This window comes from Rattus norvegicus, chromosome 2 (genome assembly GCF_036323735.1).
Source record: "Rattus norvegicus strain BN/NHsdMcwi chromosome 2, GRCr8, whole genome shotgun sequence".
Lineage (NCBI taxonomy): Eukaryota > Metazoa > Chordata > Mammalia > Rodentia > Muridae > Rattus > Rattus norvegicus.
In genome coordinates this window covers 192,210,557-192,231,967 of record NC_086020.1, presented here as the reverse complement: position 1 = coordinate 192,231,967, position 21,411 = coordinate 192,210,557, and the positions used below count along the sequence as shown (strand labels likewise).

Here is a 21,411-nt window from a genome sequence, read left to right as displayed (position 1 = left end):
TCTCAGGGTTGTTTTGATTTGCATTTCCCTGATGACTAAGGGTGTTAAACATTTCTTTAGGTGCTTTTCAACCATTGATATTCCTCAGCTGAGAATTTTTTTGTTTATTTCTGTGTCCCATATTTTAATAGGATTATTTGGCTCTCTGGAATCTAACTTCTTGAGTTCTTTGTATATTTTGGATATTGGCCCTCTATCAGACGTAGGATTGGTAAAGACCTTTACCAATGTATTGGTTGCCGTTTTGTCTTAACAACAGTGTCCTTTGTCTCACAGAAGCTATGCAGTTTTATGAGGTCCCATTTGTTGACTTTTGTTCTTAGAGCATAAGCCATAGGTGTTTTGTTCAGGAAATTTTCCCCAGTGCCCATGTGTTCGACACTCTAACCCCACTTTTTTTTTCTGTTAGTTTGACACACAAGCCTTTTTTGTTTTTGTTTTTGTTTTTGTTTTACACAGGGTCTCATGATGCAGCCCAGGCTGGCCTTGAACTTGTTGAGCCTTCCACCCCCACCTCCCAAGTGCTGGGACTACCAACATGCACCACCACACTCACTTTAGTGTGGAAATCTAGTGAAAGTTTTGCTGAATTTACATCTAAATATTCGAAGTCTTTTGCACCATAGTGGTGTATTTTTAGTTTTCGAATCTGTACTCTTTCTAGTACAGAATATATCGTTGCATTTTTTTTTTTGTTTATCTTGTCACTTGTTACCTTGAACTCATTGATTCTTTCTAAGAAATCTTTCTTTCTTCAGAACTTTCTGTGTGGATAATCATGCAGAAACTTTATCCCTTTCCCATTCCTCTGACCTTTCATTTCCTTATGCCTCCTTACTCAGCCAATGAGAACTCTCCTTTCATTTCCTTATGCTTCCCCTACTTGACCAATGAGAACTCTCCTTTCATTTCCTTATGTTTTCTTACTCAACCAGTGAGAGCTCTCCTGTTTTGAAGACAGTACCTTGCTTCTTACTTGGTGTTTTTGTTTATTCTTGCTCCATTTTATTTATTTGCGTCTGTCCTGCTGATGTATCTATTTTCCCTTTCTTTCCTTTCAATTCTGTCACCTATTTTGCTGTTTGATTCTGTGCATCCTGATTCTGTGCATCCTATACTCCTTTTGGGGTTTCTTATCTCCACTGAGTAACCTCGGGACTGTTTGGCTCTGTGAGGTTTCTCTAAGTCCCGCTCTCTAAGTCTCTGTTCAGTGGCTACTTCTTAGGTTCCGCCCTCCTCCATTCCTGTGTCTTCCCTGATTGTAGCTGTCTCCTTCCTTCTACTCCCCTGTCAGTTAGACTTCCAAAGGCCTATCCATGCTTCCTGGTCATCTGTTCTTATTTTCTCTCTTTTTCTCTGACTCCAAACCACTCCCCTTCCTCTTAGGGCTAAGGATCCTGAACAGAATGTCATCTGAGCACTGCTCCAGGAGTGCCCAGGGGTTGGGGTGGACCCCAGGAGTACATGCTGTGACTCAGCATGGACTTTCCTGAGGTGGCCCAAGCCAATCTTTCTGCAAAACCCCTTGGGTATAGGCTATTGCAGGCAACCCATCAGACCATGTTGTGTTTTATTTTCCTAACAAATCTCTTTTTTTTTACATTGCCAGCCACACTGTCCTGTTTACTGAAGCCAAAATCTTAAATGAATGTTCCCCCGCCAATCATTCAAAGTCACAAGACCCAGCTGTGCAGTACAGTAAAGTCCCTCTTCTCCAGCATGGACCTCTCTCACAGCAGCTCTGAAACTTCAGTATGTACAAGAATAATCCGGGGCCCTGATAAAATGGGGCTTCTTGGTCCTTCTCTCCAGAGCATAGAAACTAGAGCTGGGGTAGGGCTCAGGAATGCACACTCTCTTAAACCGCACAGCCACACCGGTGTTTTGATGCCTCGGCTCTCACACCAGGTTCTGGAAAGCACAACTATTAATGGCTGTCACTCTGAGAGCTACTCTGTTCCATCTGTGTGCTCATGTTGGCTTTTTAAAATCTCTCTCCACTTGGTGTAGGAGGTAGTATTAACAATAAGTTTAAAAAGAGAGAGAGATCATTGAAGTGACTCATCGACCACTAAAAGCACTTGCAGCCAAGTCTCACATCCTGAGTTCTATCCCTGCAGCCCACATAAAGGTTGAAGAAGAGAACTGAGTCCACAAGGTTGACCTCTGACCTCCATAGACATGCCATGCCAAGTGCACTGTGATGACAAACATGTACCATATCACCTCCTCTCTTACACACACACACACACACACACAGAGAGAGAGAGAGAGAGAGAGAGAGAGAGAGAGAGAGAGAGAGAGAGCAGAAAAGAATGAGAACTTTGGGTAAGTACCATGTGTTCCTTTCCTGGGCACATAAAGCATACTCTTTCCTATCTTGATGTGTACAGGGAACTTTTGAATACTTGAGTGGTAAGTACCTATCACTGTCCCATGCCATAGATCGGTCAGAAAGCCCATTATCTGAGATCCACCTTCCTCCTCCCCTTCTTCTTCCGCCTCAGCATCCTGACTCACAATCCCTGCAACACCTAAATTATTACCAACCTCCACCCTCACTACAGCCAAAGCCCGACCATCTAAGGTTCAGCCTCACCTCCATCAGCTCCAGCATGCACCGTTAACAAGTGTAAAACCAATAGTAGCCAGGGCAACAGACACCTAAGGGTACTGTGGGACTCAAAAGGGAGGGTGGCTGTGGTGGAGACTTGGGGCCTCCGAGTTAACTTTTTGTGTGACTGGGTCCCTGAGGACCAGTCGTGTCTGAAGAGGCTGGAGTAGGCAAACAGGTCACTGTTGCTTCTTGTCTGTGGTTTGGTTTCCTCCGTCCCACACTTCTCCGACTCACCCAAACTCCCACCTCACTTGTCTTCTCTCCTGTAAGCCTTACCAACCTTGGATGACAAGGGTAGCCCCTGCTCATCTTTCCCTCTATTCTCCTAAAATTCCAGCGGTCCATCCCCAGGAGTAAACTGAGGCACCCAGTGTTTAACCACTAGTATTCTGATTCCGTACTGTGACCCTTTCCTCAGTGAGGAGAAAGGCAAATACCTTCTGTATTCTGTGCAGTTCCTTACGGACAGTCAGCACCTTTGTGGGTCCACGGATGGGTTGGTTCGAGTACTTCACAAGTTCAAAGGGCTTCCGAGCCAGAGAGGCAAGAAGCAATTATCACCAAATACTGTGAGTCCTATGTGAGGAAAAAGGTCACCTCCACATTTCCTAAATGCCCAGAAAACTAGAATACTCTTTATACATGACTGTGATTTTTCTCCTGTTCCTTTAGAGCCACTCCTGAACTGCCTTTCTCAGGCAGGCTGATCGATGGGTTATTTCAGTCCCGCTTGAGAGTCCGTCCTTGGGACTAGCCCCCTCTGTTGGCTGGCTATGTGTATGGAAACGTTACTCACTCTCTCAGAAACACTGGGATTTGGCTAGACTTCTGCTGATTCTTTGAACACAAACACACTTCTAACAAAGCTCCATATAAACGATATCATAAATAACATGACAAATAAGTGGCTCAAAACTCCTAAGTGTGTGTTCCTGCCATGTCTTTCTTTTTCGGGTGTTACATTCTATAGATCGCCACACCACTCTCACTGCTTGGAGGTTGAGGTCAACCTGTGTGTCATCTTTAAATGAGTGGGTGACCTATGCTTGCTAGACCCCATTGATAGAGAGCATGGGACTTAGCGTCAACTCCTGGATTGCTGATTTTGTCACCAGCCTAGGCTGTGACTTCACTGCCCAGCGGAGGCAATAACACTATCTACGCCATGGGATTCTTCTGAAGATTAACTGAGATAATGCATATGAAGTACTTGACGTGGTTCTTCACACACAGTAGGTGCTAAATAAACGCTAAACTTCCTTAGTAGTATGATAGCTGGATAGGGTTCTGGATTGTTACTGATCCCCAAATTCCGAAGCCTAAATTATCAGAACGGAGAGAGGAGTAAGAATCATTAGCTAAGGATGAGTTAGTAAGTGGGGAGGGAGAGGGGCAGCCAGAACAGCAGGGCAAAGTTAAAGGCTATGAAATCTCATAAGAGAGAGTCTGTGGGTGGGGTGGGGGTGGCAAACCATACAGAGCCTGGCTGTGGGTTTGGTTTCCATGCACTTTGGGTCTAAACATCCCTACACAGCCGCACAGCCCTGCATGGTGTGTGCTTCTGCCCCTTCGGCCTCACTGGGAATACTCTGTAGCTTGTGTAATACAGGACACAAAAACATTCACTGTGTCTGCATATGCCCTTTGCTCCATCTGGAAGATTCCTCCTGCCATTCTTCACCCACTCTGCTACCTTCCTGGTATATTTGGACAGGTTAGTTCTGCAAAAGGGTTCCTCTGACCCCCACTCCCAGTTCAGCGCTTACTCTGGGACCCTAAGCTTTTTCTCTGCAACCGTCCCTTGGTTTGTCTATGATCGTTGTCTCTCTCTGTTGGTGTTTGCTCCTGCAGGCTCTGTGTCTGCGTGTGCTTTCCTCCCTGTGCTATCTCTACACCCAGGAGAGTAGCTGGGATGATCCCCAAATTAGTGCTTCAAGTAAATGAGCAAAGTAAAAGGGAGATTGCTTGTAAGCGCAGAGGCCAGTGAGACATTGGACAGGACAGACAGAAGGAGTGTGTACATCCAGGGGATACAAATAGTGTCAGCTTAGGTTTGAAGGTGCACATGTCAGGGTTGGACCAGAACAAGCTAACTTTAGGGAAGCAGATTGTGTTTGAGGAAGCTATAAAGAGTTCTGTGCTGTGCCGGGCATGGTGGCAGACACCTTCAATCCCAGCATTTGGGAGGCAGAAGCAAGTGGATCTCTGAGTTCAAGGCCAGCCTGGCCTACTGAATGAATTCCAGAACAGCCAAGGCTACACAGAAAAAACCCGTTCCAAAAAAACCAATAAAATAAAATCCTTTGTTTAAGATGTGTAGGAAAAAAAAGATTGAAGACTTTGGATATTTCAGCTGGAAGTTATAATTTGGAGCTGAGCAGAACTGAGTAGATCTGAGTTCAGAGAAGATAGATCCGAGGGCCCAGACCAGACAGAAGAGGGAACAGGCATTCAGGTGGCTGGCAGGTACTGTGGTCTCACACAGAGGTGGCTCTAGTCTCAGACAAAAGGGCTGGAACCATGGAGAGGCAACTGCGTGTGTTAGGTAAGTCACATGAGCTGGGACCCTCAGAAGCTCTTCGAGAGAGAGAGAGAGAGAGAGAGAGAGAGAGAGAGAGAGAGAGAGAGAGAGAACAGAGGAGAAGGGCCATAAAAGGAGTCTTGCTCTCCACCCAGAAAGCAGAATAAAGGACAAACGGTAACATCAGAAGAATGTTCCAGAACTAGGGTCAGCTTCTCAGAACAGATAGAACTGCAGTGAGTTCATGATCACAGAAGGCACTCAAGCTACCTAAAGGATCTGGAGATGTGAGAGAAGGTGGCGTTCTTGGGGCTGGTGCATGAGAAAGCTGTAGGCCAGAGCAGCCCATGTTAGAGCATGTGCCTGAAGAAGTACACATCCTGTGCAAGGAGGAGCTGTTCACAAGATGAAAGGCATGAAAGAGTCACTGTGGTTCCCTGACTCCAACATCACTAAGGCGTGGTATCTCCGAAAGTCCAGGAGGGGCAGGACCCCCATCGGGTCTCCCTTCTGAACTGGAAAGTCATGGATGACCTTGTAAAGAGAAGCTGGGACAGAAGCCAGAGCAGGGAACTGGACAGTTGAGTGGGTGGCAAGGACAGGCTGCAGCAGGTGTGGCTTGCTTGTTCCAGAAGTTTGTCCATGAAAGGAAGTCGGTGCACAAAGCTGTGAGACGGGGCAGGTCCCTCCTGCTGCCTGACCCTGGGCCTCCAAGGACAGGGCATCCAATAGGTCTGTGTGGACATCCCAAGTCCCTTTATAGAATGTATAGCTCTAACACAGGCGCAGAGAGGAAGACACTTCCCAAGAACTGTATTCTTTGGCAGACAGGAAGGCCCTTCCTGGTTGGGGGGAATGTGAAGAGTGGGACACTGGAGAGGTGACTTGGAGGGAGGCCGCTGTGCTTTTCTGCAGTCTCAAGAGTCCACAAACATCAAAATAAGGAGCCCGAGGATTCTGCAGATCTCTGCTCAAAGTAAATGTCCCTTGGGCCAGCCATTAAGACTACACTGACCGCACGGCTGTTCTTTCCAAGTAAGCCAAGAGCTAGAGAGGGCTGTTCTCCCCGACACCATCTGGCAGCATGCCAAACTATTCAAAACTGTGTGTCCCCTGAAACACAAGAGCCCATGGTTATCTCCGGTAATCTCCTCTCACTTTTGGCCAGGCTCAAGCAAGGCCTGAGCTATGAATAGCCTGGCAGTTGGCACACATTATGTCCACCAAGGAGGCTGGCCAGGGAAGAGGACAGCTATTTATGAGAGCCGAGTATGCTCTGAAGTCTCCTGAAGCTGATGTTGGGTGGCTCTTGGAAGTGCTGAGGGGGGTGGGAGGGAGAGGGGCTACTGGTTTGCTTTATTGTCACTTTGGGGTGTGTTCATTGTCCTCCCCCACCTCCAGGCTGAAAGTCTATAGAACATCTACAGCAGAACATCAGTTAGGGGAACCGTGGAATGGCTCAGTGACAAAGGCACTTGTCACTAAACTGGACAACCTGAATTTGACCCTCAGTACTCACATGGTGGAAGGGAAGAACTGACTCCACAGAGTTGTTATATGTACCATGACATGAATGCCACATAAATGTGCTCTCTCTCTCTCTCTCTCTCTCTCTCTCTCTCTCTCTCTCTCTCTCTCTCTCTCACACACACACACACACACACACACTCACACACACACTCACTCATACACTCACACACACTCACATACACTCACACACATGCACACACACCACACACACACTCACACACACACTCACACATACACTCACACACTCACACACACACTCACACATACACACACACACAGATGATTAATCTTTTAAAAAGATGCATAGCACTAAAATGGGTGTTCACTATGCCAACTACAGCACCAACTACCTCAAGTGAATTATCCTTCAGAGTCTTCATGAAAGTCTCCCAAGATAAAGCTTTGCAGATGAGGAAATGGAGAAACAGAGAGGCCAACCCAACTGTCCAAAGTTTTTAAGCAACCTCACTGAAAGCGCAGACCTGACACTGCTCCAGAATCCCAGCTCTCCTCTTGTGTCTGTATGGATGTGGCACCTGTCAATAATCAATTTGATGGCCTATAACTTAGGCAGGAAATAGGAGGTGGAACATCTGGGAGGCAGAAAGGATTCTGGGATTGTGCCAGGTGGGAGATTCGCCCAGACAGATGTGACCAGACAGATGCATGGGCACAGGTAACCAGCCATGTGACAAATTGTAGATTAGAATAAATGGGTTATTTTAAGTTATGATCTAGTCAGAGAAGAACCTACCTAGGTGGCCAAGGTATTTGTAAATATATTTAGAGGCTGAACCTTCTTTCTGGGAACATGGGGCTAGGAGGAAGAACCAGACTTAACTTGTACACTCCTCCAAACCAGAGGGACCTGAGCCCATGCCCTGGCTCTACTGATGACCAGCTGTGAGCTGAGCAAGTTGTAGCTTCCTTGATCTTCAAGTTTCTCTCCTAAAAAGAAACAAGAGCCAACTGTTGCTGGCATAACTTGCGTGCAAGTGCTTACTGAAGGCTTCTTCCCTGTAAAACTATTGCAGAGAGAGCTCCATTCTAAACCTTACCCTGACCACAAGCACACATCAGCATTTCTTGCAGGGAAAACTGATGCTAACACAACTCAGGGAGCCCACCCAGAGCTTCTAACTCAGCATGTCTGGGATGGAACCCCAGAACAAACATTTCTGATCAGATCCCTGCAGAGTCCTGGGCCCACATATGGTGAGAACCTTTGCTCCACAAATCTTCTAGCATGTGAGCATAGCCTCTCAATGCTGCACAACCTTAGGTGACAGCCAATATGACAGAATGAGGGAGGCTGTCCCTAGAGGGTAGAGCTTTTGTTTATCCATTTTATACTAACAAGAGCCTTTTACGGAATGAGAAAAAATGGGGTTGATTCCTAGTAAAACAGACAGACAGACAGAGAGACAGACAGACAGACACAGACACAGACACACACACACAGACACACACACACACACACACACACACACACACAAGCCAACAACAAAATTAATCCTAAAGTAATAATCGGGGCTGGAAACACATTGGTAGAATGATTGCCTTGTGTGAGCAAGGCTCTGGCTCGATCTCCAACACCATATAAATCAATCAATCAATTAATTAATAACATGGGACTAGACCATGCCCTTTTCTAACGCCCTCAGCAGAGCTTTGTTCTTGAGGGCTCATGGAGTCTGGCAGGAGGGTCCCCTGCAGGCTACACACACACACACACACACACACACACACACACACACACACACACACACACACAGTATCCAGAGCCTTTCTCTTGGTTTATATCATCCTTCCTGAGAAAGGGGAGGAACAGGCGCTCTACCCATGGAGAGACCTCCTAGACATAAATGAAGGACTTAAACTTCTCTGTCTACAGTGGACATTGAAAAGCAGAGGTCTGTTCCTGCTTGCCTGGATTTATGAAATGCCAAGTTTAACTGGATCCCTGGACTCAGGAGGCTGAGGCCGATAGATCTAGGTCACAAGTTCAAGGTCAGTCTGAGTGACATAGGCAAACCCTGTCTCCAAAATCAAAGTAAAAAAACAACAGCAACAACAAATTGTGACTAGAATATTCTGATAGCATCTACTAAAGCTAGGTTGTGTGTGTGTGTGTTTCTGTGTGTGTGTGTGTGTGTGTGTGTGTGTGAGAGAGAGAGAGAGAGAGAGAGAGAGAGAGAGAGAGAGAGAGAGAGAGAGAGATTTTATGGGATGTCACATCCATGGCCAATTCAAAAGCAGTCTTTAACGGCACACCAAAGGCATGTAAGTCATTTACATGTGTCTCATGTCTGTTTTACCATTATAAGTGGCCATTACATTGTGACCACTGGAATATTTTACAAAACAAACACTCAGCCTTGGAGAATCCTGTCCTGCTTACAGCCACACTGCTAACACAGAGGCTCAAACTCATTTGCCTCATAGGTAATTTGGGGGTGTGTATCATCTAATAGCTTGGTATCCTGACCTAGGATGGCTGTGGGGAAGGGTGAGGCCAAGGCAGATGAGCTTGGTAGGGGCAGCCCAGCACACGGCAGATGGGGAGGAGAGGCTGCCTGGCTTGGGTACCTGGCAGCAGGAGGGAGCTCCTGGAAACAGGCACCTTGGACCCTCCAATGTCTTGCCAGCCCACTACATTGCAAGATGGCGTGCTGGATGCCTTCCTGAGTGGCTGGCCAAGCAGAGACAGCTTGCATGGATAATTCAGCCCTGCTGCATATAGCTTGGAAACCATGAAAGCCTCTTCAAGCATGCCAGCACTTCAGGCTGAACTGCCTTTCTCGGGAGAGCAAGTCATCTTAGGTGTATGTTGGGACCGATGGTCACACGACACACCCATGCCAACCTGCAAGGTGCAAGCTGCAAGATAGAGAACAGGGCTGGAGATGGGGATGAAAGGTCTTCCGATTTCCCCAGCAGACCCCAGGCCTTCCTCTTTGACTGCTTTGTAGTATAAGAGTTCTTACCATATTTCCACCATGCTGGAAATGGCCCCCACTTAAAATTGTGTGACTGTGCGAGGGTATCTACCCAGAGAACACAGTGTGTTCCTGAATGGAGAAGCTTCAAGATGAACTGTGATTCTGATCAACAGAGCAGGATTTACGCATCCCGCTGAGGCCTGAGGGCTTTGTAGGATGGGAGAGGTGAAAAGATTCTGACTATCTAAACAGCGGATCAGTTCAGAGTGTTTCCCATTTGTAAACAACTGTTTTTATTAATGTGTACATGTGCACAAATGCAAGTAGGAGCACATGTACCATGAGGTTCATGTGTCACGCCATGCATGTGGAGGTCAGAGGACAACTTTCTCTCCTATGAGGGTTCCTGGGATCCAACTCGGATTATTAGTCTTATGTAGTAATCAGCCTTAACCACTGAGCCATCTTGCCAGGCAGCCATTTGTAAAATCTATATTTCTTCATTAATTCTGAACAGGGAAGTCTTTACTATAGTCAACTGAATCCATTCTCCCCCAGGATGACCTACACTATATAAAGTGCCCAGCAAAAGCCCATTTTCCAGGGCCACAGCAGCGGAGTGTCACATGAGCTGGGGGTGGGGGTGGGGTGGTGAGAAAGAGTGATTCTCCTGGGATAGCTCTCTGCAAGGACTCTTTCCCAAAGCCAAACGAAAATAAGCCTGAGCTCGTCTGGTTTTGTTCGGAGTGGAGCAGGGGTGAGGCTGAAGAGGGCTGTCTTTGGGCAGGGAGCAGTTGGAAACGGTACCCGAGTCCTGCGTGTGCTGCTCTTCTCTGCCCAGTATCCCACCCGGCTCCATCTGTGGATCTACTTGACTCAGCAGCTTCATTCTGCCCTGGGGTTTGGAAGAGCAACTACTAGGACTTTAGCCAGTGCTAAATAGGCTCAGAGCGCAGGGTCAGCCTTAAAAGGCTCGGGGCTCTCTGCCCGTGTGCACAGATACACGCTGGCCCGAGAGCCCCAAGGTTTGGGAAAACAAACAAATGGACAACAAAAACCACGTTGTACCCATATTTTAGTAGAAGGAAGCGAAGGAGCATACACAGATCCCGGGGTCTAACAAATTCAACCTCCTTTTCTATTCTGTACTGAAAACCAAAACAAAAACAAAAACAAAAGGCAAACAAACAAAAACTCGGCTGGAGGGACAGCCCAGGTTGTAAAGAGACTTGCCACTAAACCAGATGACCTGAGTTTGATCCCCATGACACAAATGAGGGAAAGGAAAGCCACCTCCCACAAGTTGTCCTCTGGCCTGTGTACCACGGTATGCACTCATCAACTTAATTTTAAAAAGAAACCAAGAAAAATGTATTTCCGATGTACACATATGTGTATAAACCTTTCTTTTTCCCATCTCTTCTCCACGTATCTATCCACTCCTCCATCACCACTCATTCATTAAAGTCTAGCTTTTGCCCATTTACACTAAGCAACCACTTAGGAGCCACACAGAATCCAGGACAGTTTGGTATTACTGAGTGTGGGTGAAACCCAAAGTATTGGACACATACTTTCATAACTTGGTGTTACTTACAAACCTGAAACTGTGGAAGGAACATGCCTTCACATGCTATTGGAACCACATAGGTCTGAGTTCAAATCCTGCTTCATGCTAGGGTATCGTTTCATGGCTTTGTGATTTGGGCAGTTTTTCCTTGACTCTCTGACTTCTGTGTAATGTGGGAATACAAGAATTATATAAGCTAGTATTTGCAAGGCCTGGGCCATGGGCCTGGCTCAAAAAACCACATTCAATACCTTCTATTTCCTTCCTCTTCCTTTCCTTCAGTATTTGTTCAAAAAATACTGCAGAATACCCACTGTGTCAGACCATGATCCAGATGCTGGGACTGGTGACAAGGAAAGGTCCTGAACTTTGTAGATTTCACTTTCTATAGGAAGTATCACACCGAGCGCAAGATGTCACCCAAGTACCATGGAAAAAATAAGGATAGAGGAGGAAGGGAGAGGGGAGGGGAAGGGGAGGAGGGGGAGAAGGGGGAGGAGGGGGAAGGGAGGAGGGAGGAGGAGGGAGCATCTTGGAGAGTGTGGTTGATACACATGAGCAGGGAGGTGACTTCTTTGATAAGGTACTGTAGGTGATTTGAATAAGAATGGCCCCCATAGGTGCACATATTTGAATCAGGGAGTAATATTACTTGAGAGGGATTAGGAGGTGTGGCCTTGTTGGAGGAAGGGTGTCACTGGAGGTGGACTTTGAGGTTCCAAAAAGCTACTTCAAGCCCAGTCTCTCTCTTCCTGCTCCCTGCAGATAAGGATGTAGAACTCCCAGCTACTTCTCCAGCACCATGTCTGCCTACATGCTCTCGTGCTCCCTGCCATGATGATAGTGGACCAAACCTCTGAAACTGTAAGTCAGCCCCAACCAAATGTTGTCATTTATAAGAGTTACTATGGTCATGGTGTCTCTTCACAGCAACACAGGAACACTGACTAAGACAGTGCCACTTAAACATAGATCTAAAGGAAATTGCCTTTTATCATTTACAAAAGAGGAACTTCATAGACATCAGAGGCCATGTACCTGCCTCTGCAGTGAGATGACTCCTTTATGCATAGATGGAAGGACAGCTTAGCGTCACACTACAGAGCACTTCCTAGTCTCCTCTGTGCCAGCTCCCCATCATCCCCATCCACCATCATGGCCTCTTCATGTTCCCATCGGTCATCATGGCCTCTTCAGGTCCCCATCAGTCATCATGGCCTCTTCATGTCCTCATTGGTCATCATGGCATCTTCATGTCCCCATTGGTCATCATGGCATCTTCATGTCCCCATCAGTCATCATGGCATCTTCATGTCCCCAACCATCATCATGGCCTCTTCATGTCCCCATTGGTCATCATGGCATCTTCGTGTCCCTATCGATCATCATGGCCTCTTTGTGTCCCCACTGGCCATCATGGCATCTTCATGTCCCCATCAGTCATCAAGGCATCTTCATGTCCTACACGCGCATGTTCCCACTGTCCTCAGATGTTTCATCTCTCTTGAGAAAGGAATAAGAAGGCACAGCAGCCAAACAAATATGTTCTCTTTCTCAACTAACTTCTGAGTCCTCTCTAAGGGTACTTTGAAGGTTACCTTTTGATTTGGTCCCAGAAATAAAGGCAATTTAACAGAAAACATCTCAAAGAGGGCAAGATTCCTTAAATACCCATATTATCTTCTTCAGAGAAATCTCTTCCAACCATGAGGTAGGGGTCAATGAGAGAAGTGTGCAAGACATAGCTGAGTTCCACAGTAGTGTTGAATTACTGAACCCCCAACATATACCTAACTTAACATACAAAATCAGAGGTATACCAGCAGGACGACATTATTCAAAGAAGTAAAAAAAAGTAGAAATAGAGGCAGTATGGTGTTTGGTTGTATAGATAATTTCTTGAGCCCAAGAGACCCACTCAGTGCTTTGCAAACCTTAGTGTACCTACAAATGTTCTAGGGGTCCCATTTAAATGTACACTCTGATTCTAGGATGAGCCCTGAAAGCTTCCATTTCCAACATACTCTTGGGGAACGCAATGCCATTGGGTCCATGTGTTTAGTATCAAGGCTTGGGTGATCCTCAAACCTGGCTGTACATTAGCATCACACAGAGAACTGTTTACCTCACTTGAAGTTGGACATATAAGGATGACCATGCTCAAAAACTGTGGTGTCTGGCTGGGCAGATGGCACAGTGTTAATTAAACCTTTACTACCAAGCCTAAGGGCCCGAGTTCCATCCCTGGAATCCATATAACAACAAGAGAGAATTCACTTACACACTTTGTCCTGTGACCTCCACATGCTCAGTGTCTAATATGGGTCATGCTCACACAGTAAATAAGAAAACAAACAAACAAACAAACACTAAGGGGATTGAAAAATGGCTGAGCATTTAAAGGCTCTTGCTATTCTTCCAGAGAAACAAAGTTCAGTTCCCAGTACCCATGCTGTGCGGCTCAAAATCACCTACAACTCTAGCTCTTAGAGAACAGAAATTGTCTTTTGGCCTCTTCATGTACGTACACACACACACACACACACACACACACGCACGCAGAAAAATATAATAAACCTTTAAACTTAAAAACAATGTTTATAAAGAAGGTATTTTTAAATATAAAAAAAATAAACTCAGGAAGGTGCCGAGATGGCTCAACATGTAAAGGCACCAAGGAGAGCACTGACTCCCAGATATTGTCTTCTGACTTCCTCTCATACGCCGTGGTGTGCACAGACACAAGTAAATAAGTACATGTGAAACAATATGTAGTGTCCAGACATCCTCGCTTACATATCCCAATTAAAACAGAATCTAGGGCATGAAACGTGGACATTTTTAAAGCTCCTTAGGTATTAGATGAGAACTACTGAGACAGGCTAAGATGATGTTGGAAAAATCCAAAGGCAGATGAAGGGTCCATTTTGGGTGAAAACAGCTGTATCCCACAGGGATGAATTTCACCCACTGCAACTGGCATAACAAATTAAGACACTGATTCTTGTTCTTACTCATCTGTTCTCACTTGGTTCTTTTAATTCAATGTGTTTAAAGTTCTATGGCTGATCTTACAGATGTGGTGTGAGGGGGTGAATCTTTGTGGTTTGCTCTGGATCAAGTAACGAGTAAAAGAGAGAATTCAAGCTCTCTGGCTTCCTTATTGCATACAAGGATGGGCATATAAGGGTGATGGTGTTCTTAGACTACATACATCTGTCTTGGCTATGTTTCTATTGCTGTGACAAAACACCAGAGTCAAAGAAACTTACAAAAGAAAGTGTTTAACTTAGGCGTGTGGCTCCAGAGGAGTAAAGCATGCAGCCATCATTTGGCGAGCATGGCAGCAGGCAGGCAGGCATGGTGCTGGAGCAGTAGATGAGAGCTTACATACCTAGACGACAGCCTCGACTCAGAGAAAGAGACAACTAGAATGGCACTCAAAGCTCACTCCTAGTGACACTGGACCTTCTCCAGCAAGGCCACACTTCTAAATTCTTCCAAGCAGTTCCACCAATTGGGGACCAACCATTCAAACATATGAGACATTGGAGTGGGTGTCTTTATTCAAAGCACCAAAACATGTGAGACCTATCAGTGATGCCAAATGCATTGCTTTGTCTGAGGATGTTATGGTAACACCAAGCTAAAGACTTTCCACTGGCATACAAATCAAATGGGGACTGTCTTAGTCAGGATTTTACTGAGGTAGACACCATGACCAATGAAGCTCTTAGACAACATTTAATAGAGGCTGGCTTACAGGTTCAGAGGTTCAGTTCATTGTCATCAAGGCAGGAGCATGGTAGCATCCAGGCAGACATGGGGCTGGAGGAGCTGAGAGTCCCACCTCTTGTTCCAAAGGCAGCTAGGAGAAGACTGGGTACCAGGCAGCTAGGATGAGAGTCTTAAAGCCTACACCCACAGGGACATACCTCCATCAAGGCCACACCTACTCCAACAAGGCCACACCTCCAAATAGTACCACTCCCTGGGTTAAGCATATAAACCATCACAGGGACTGACAACATAAAATGGCCAACATAGAATGGGGAACTCAACTGTGAGGGATACCGAAGGCTAAGAGAAGTGGCCTAGGAGACCCATCTAAGAGCTACAGAACCCTGGGATCCACAGTTCTGTTTTAACCCATGGTTCATAGAACCAGCCTCCTATTACCCCACAGGGTCGTATGGGAAATAGTCAACACATAAAATCCCTAGTAGACAGGCTGTGTTGTAGAATGGCCATAGTAGAGTGGCCTGTGTTGTAGTACTGGAAAGTCAGTCATCAGAATAGACTTCTTGCTCTACAATAGGCCATTTCCAAAAGTTATAGGTTGTGTACCATTTAATGTCCATCTACTATTGTGAGAGGAACATACTTGTGTAATGTGTACTCATGTGCTATCTTATAAGGTTGTCTTTAATAAGACATGGTTGTCACTGTGCCCTGACCATGGAGGAGTTCTTTTTGGTCTGATTTAATGAGTCAGTGATGAGATTACCAAAGAAAATCTCTATGCTTTTAGCTACCTGTTTCATAAGAAAGGATCTCAGTAACTGAGAATGGCAGTTGTCAACAGAGATGATAATGTACCCATTTCATGGGCTGTGCATGTGCAGCCTGTGTGCTCTGGCCCTGTTCTTCCCCCAGCCTGTTGCTTTCCCCATTTCTATAGGGCCTACTTCCCCTCCATCTGCTGCCCACAGAAGGGACAAAACTACTACCCTCGCCTCAGGGTACGAGCCTGGGAAGATCATGATGGCTGTGGAGATATTTTTAAACACTCACACTTTCGGCTGATTGGGGAGCACTTAGAATTATGAAATGTTTTTCCCTCTTTTAATGTGACTCTGACATATTCAGATGGTTTGCTGGGTTCTACTATAGTCATTTTTTGAGATTTTAAGTCTCCCTGGCTTTCATATGGTGAGTTTGCTAATCTCGGTATTTGATTAGCCTGAGTGTCCTAGAAGTACTGCCTGGTTAACTCTCACATTATCCTTTAGCTGTGTGCTGAGCGGGCCGTGGGGACTGGGAAGGACTCTCTGCAGCATGGGTATTCTTGAAGTGTCAGTGGCCTTAAGCTGTCCAGGAGGAGATGCAGAGTCTCTCTGTGACACTTGCGAAGGATTAGAAACGCCCCCTCCCCCAGTGCCAGATGACCAACAGGTCATGTAATATAGATAAAATAAGAAATTACTTCAGTGTGGGCTCAAGAACTTTCGGGGGGGGGGAACTGTCTGTTAATGAATGCACAGTCCAGAAGAGCACACACCCATACTCTAAAGTTGACTTGGAAAATGACAGGGTCACTCTCCCTCTGACCAAGAGCAGAGGCAAGGTCAAGGGGCCTCCGAGGGAGACGAGCATGGGAAGTTGGCACTGAAGGGACTCACAGGAAACCCCAAGTTTCCTTTAAGCCAGTGGTTTTAACAGTAGTTGGAACATTCTGGAAAGGGGGCAGGTGGGACAAGAACCCCTGACGAATCAGGACATTTGAAGGAAGAACTTATGATCAATTGTCCGGAGCTCGGCTGCTGGGCCTCCCATTCAGCCTTGCACTGATTCTGCATGGCTGAGCCTCAGCCATTTGTCCTGAGCAATGATTGCCCCGCTCCCTGGATAAAGAAGGGTCAATGTGCAACCCCTTCACTCCTTTCCATCTTAAGGGTTTGTCCCCATAGTCCACTTCTGCAGAAAAGAAAGTTCGGTTTATGTGACACCACCACACGCGAGACCTCTGCACACATTCTCTGCGCCCTTGTTCCCGCATCCCTGTTAAATGCCACACTGGCACCAATGCTCACTCAGACAGGTGGCTGCTGCCCCTGCCCTCTTACCTCCAGTACGATCTCCTTCAGTTGGAACTGCTTCTGTGCGACCTTGTCTGAAGACACAGGCTCGTGGTAGTAGAGACAGAGCAAATCGTATCTCTTCAACACTTGCTTCAAGTTCTTCTCAGAAAGGCTGACCACTCGGTCCTTCCCATCGTACGTGGGGAAGTTCAGCCCCTCTTCTGCCCTGCTAAAGGACAGCAGATAAAGCCCCACCACGAGCAGGTAAATCCTCTTCATTTGGGAAGAGTCTTGTTTCTCAGTCCCCAGAACGGAGATCATGGAAGACAGATGGAAGGTTCTTGGAGACGCTGCTAAGCTTGGTTAGGGAACAAAGAGGCTGATCTCACCTCCTTGGTCCTGCGGCTGTGTAGTTGTGGGCTCAGAACAAACTGTGGCGGCTTAATGCACACATGCGCACAGAGCAAGAGCCAGGCAGGAGGCTGGGAGGCCAAGCCCTAGATACCTTGCATAGCTCTCCCAGCCTCTGTCTCATTAAGAACTCCATTTTTAGGATGCAGTTGTTTCGGGCTAAAAATAAATCATGCAATGAATAATATTTTTTTTTTAAAAAAAGTCAGCTATGACACCGTTGAGGGATTTGTCCACAAAGCATGTCAGCGGTGAATGGGCAGCAGGCAGGAGGGGACTGGAGGGACCGTATGCAAGTGAAATAAAGGGGCACCAAAAAGGTCAGAGAGGGAAACTCATGGGGGTGGGTGAGAAAGGAGAGCAAGGAGTGTCGGTGCCAATAAGAACACGGAAGGTTTAAAGCATCAAAAATCCCACTTAGACATCACATTGCTCAGTTTCAGGACAACCGGGCAGCCTCTCTCCCTGGCTGCACTGTTCCACCCAGGGCAGGCACTCTCCACATGCCTTTCTAGGTCTTCTTGGAAGCCCAGTGCTGGCAGCACCAGGTCCACATGTCCTTGCCGGGCAGGGACTTAGAGACATGCTTTCCTACTGACACACAAAGAACTTGCCGCGGTTCCAGCCCACTTTCTTTTCCAGTTCTCATAGCTGAGGGCTGCTATGGGTAGGGGAGCCGGAGATCCACTTTAAAGTCAAATTTTAAAGACGTTTAAGGTCACCACAGGAACATCCTTGGGGTCTCTGCCAACATCCTCTCTCCACCCCACACTCTGCCCCACCCCCACCCTCACTAACTTTTTTTTTTTTTTTTTTGGTTCTTTTTTTCCGGAGCTGGGGACGGAACCCAGGGCCTTGCGCTTCCTAGGCAAGCGCTCTACCACTGAGCTAAATTCCCAACACCTCACTAACTCTTAAGACAAGACCCTGTGTTGCTCCCTTCTTCATTAGCAACAGAGTGATGGGCAGTTTATCCAAGCCAGCGCAGGCCAGAGTTGTGATCGCCACTCTGCCCTTTTAGGGGCTGGCCGACTTTGGAGGGCCATGCGGCTTCTCTGAGTCCCAGACCTCCTTTGTTTAAAGTGGGGAAGACTGCTACCCTGGTGTTCAGAACACACAGAGGGAAGAGCCTGGCGCAAAGCGAGCCCTCGGAAACAGTGCGGTTCTCTATGACTCCTTCTCACTGGAGTGGGCAGGACTTGGGTTATAATTGTTTGTCCTTTTCTGATATGGCATGTGAAGCTCGGCCTGTCCACTCTGTCCTTGAGCTCAGCCAGCCACTGTAGCCCTGTGCACTCTGCCGATGAGTTGACTGAGGCAGATGCTGTCCCATGGATGTGTCTGAGAATCAGTTGTCAAAGCCACCACACCACGGCAGAAGCCAGGGCTCTGGGCTGTGCGGTTCTCAATCAGCAGATCCCCTGTCGGTACCCCTTAGGGTAACTCTTTAGTCGGACAATGGTTCTGTCTGCAGAGGAGACAGTGGTGCTTGGGGCTCTGACCACCACCCTGTCACCAGCACCTTCCCCAGGGGCTAGAAGAAAAAGCTGATCCCAGTGCCCCGTCTGAGGCCCTCTGCTGCCACAAAAACTCTGGTCACCCTTCACATCCATGCGCAGGTAAGCAGGGACTGGTGAGTCCAGCACTGATGACCCTGACAGAGCCCTGTCCTCCCAGGGGCACTGTCTTCCTGGGGGTGCAGTCCTCCCAGGGTCACTGTCCTTCCAGGGACTGTCTAAATGGAGAGTCCTGAGCAATAGTCCTTGCCAAGCCTGCAAGATTTCTCCTTCCTTAGAAAATATGTGTGGGGTGGGTGAGGTGAGTGGGATGGGGGCACGGTGGGTGAGGTGGGTGGGATGGAGGCGGGTGGGTGTGGGTGAGGTGGGTGGGTGTGGTGGGATGGGGGCAGGGTGGGTGTGGTGGGATGGAGGTGGGTGGGTGTGGGTGAGGTGGGTGGGGTGGGGCAGGGTGGGTGAGGTGGGGTGAGGTGGGTGGGGTGGGGCAGGGTGGGTGAGGTGGGGTGGGGCGGGATGAGTATGGTGGGGTGGGTGAGGTGAGTGAGATGGGGCGGGTGGGTGTGGGTGAGGTGGGTGGGGTGGGGCAGGGTGGGTGAGGTGGGGTGAGGTGGGTGGGGTGGGTGTGGGTGAGGTGGGGTGAGGTGGGTGGGGTGGGGCAGGGTGAGGTGGGGTGGGGTGGGGCGGGATGAGTATGGTGGGGTAGGTGAGGTGAGTGGGATGGGGGCAGGTGGGTGTGGGTGAGGTGGGTGGGGCAGGGTGGGTGAGGTGGGGTGAGGTGGGTGGGGTGGGGCAGGGTGGGTGAGGTGGGGTGAGGTGGGTGGGGTGGGGCAGGGTGGGTGAGGTGGGGTGAGGTGGGTGGGGTGGGGCAGGGTGGGTGAGGTGGGGTGAGGTGGGTGGGGCAGGGTGGGTGAGGTGGGGTGAGGTGGGTGGGGTGGGGCAGGGTGGGTGAGGTGGGTGGGGCAGGGTGGGTGAGGTGGGGTGAGGTGGGTGGGGTGGGGCAGGGTGGGTGAGGTGGGGTGAGGTGGATGGGGTGGGGCAGGGTGGGTGAGGTGGGGTGAGGTGGGTGGGGTGGGGCAGGGTGGGTGAGGTGGGGTGAGGTGGGTGGGGTGGGGCAGGGTGGGTGAGGTGGGGTGAGGTGGGTGGGGTGGGGCAGGGTGGGTGAGGTGGGGTGAGGTGGGTGGGGCAGGGTGGGTGAGGTGGGGTGAGGTGGGTGGGGTGGGGCAGGGTGGGTGAGGTGGGTGGGGCAGGGTGGGTGAGGTGGGGTGAGGTGGGTGGGGTGGGGCAGGGTGGGTGAGGTGGGGTGAGGTGGATGGGGTGGGGCAGGGTGGGTGAGGTGGGGTGAGGTGGGTGGGGTGGGGCAGGGTGGGTGAGGTGGGTGGGGCAGGGTGGGTGAGGTGGGGTGAGGTGGGTGGGGTGGGGCAGGGTGGGTGACATGGGTGGGATGGGGTGCGGATGTCCTGTCGTTTTAAGGTCAGTTTTGCAGAGTGTTCCCGGTTGTCTGAATCTCACTGGGTTACCTTTATTTAGAAGTCGCTCCACTTTTCTCAGTGTGTAACTGTCTCTTTTTCCCTTTCTGCTTCATTCCTCCCCACTCCCATCCCCCTACCTCTTTGAAACCTTTAGCACCAGGGTCTTTGCATTTCACCTGCTACCAAACGTGGGCATCACAATCTGTGCCCCGAGTTAGACCCAGCACCTGTTCTCAGTAAGCCAATTAAAAGAGTTAAATTAAAGGTAGGGAGCAGAAAACAGGTTTAGTCCACACACTGGGAAGCAGGACAGAGAGACAGCAACCCTTTCAAGTCCACCTTCTGGGTTTGAACTGAGACTGAAACTTAAAGAGGGGACCAAGGCTATGCCTCCTAAGTAGTCCCAGGGTGCCCTTCGCCATGAGTGTGTGTGTAAGCGGCAGCGAACGTGTTTGAAAAGACAAAATGAACAAGAAAAGTCATGTGGGAATGGGTACTGAAGCCCTTCCTGTGTGGTCCCACCTGTCACTGGGACACCATTGTCTGGGCTTGGAGCTCATCCTGTAAGGTGGTCTAGCAAGTGTTAGAATCCTGTGGAGACTTCATGCGAGAGAAGTTCCCTCTCCAGCTCTGGTTCTTCCTTTTTCCTAGGCTGAGATTTCTGGGGAAATTCCCATGTCTTTGGGGTCTATTGTTTCACAGACTGAGAGATAAAAGAGTCTCTAAAATGTTTTCATTTCTGCCCAGCTTACTACAGACTCCAACCGACAGAACTCCAAGGGTAGAGAGAGAACTGTTGTTTTGAATTGACTGAGCCTTCAAGTCTGGCTTCTGTTGATGGCTCCAGCGAGAAGTGCCTGTCAGTGGGGAACTCTGTGAATCCTTTCTCTGACACACCTGCAGTGTGGAGAGTCCGTGGGAACTCACTAGTGGGTAGTAGTGAGTTCTGTAGGGAGAAGAACATTTTCCTGGCTGACCTCCACTGCAGCGGCCTTCCCTCCTCTGTTTTCCTGGTGTCTCTTCTTGCTTGATT

The 21,411-nt window shown here is 48.4% G+C and overlaps 1 protein-coding gene across 1 annotated transcript in view; it reads right to left on the bottom strand.

Annotated features, from left to right (window-relative positions):
- Positions 1 to 17,412, bottom strand: part of Casq2 (calsequestrin 2) — a 56,266-nt gene extending 38,854 nt beyond the window's left edge. The window contains exon 1 of the mRNA NM_017131.2: positions 17,027 to 17,412. Coding sequence (NP_058827.3) covers positions 17,027 to 17,260 — 234 coding nt within the window. The 5' untranslated portion in view covers positions 17,261 to 17,412. The remainder of the gene's footprint in view (positions 1 to 17,026) is intronic.
- Positions 17,413 to 21,411: the final 3,999 nt, after the last annotated feature.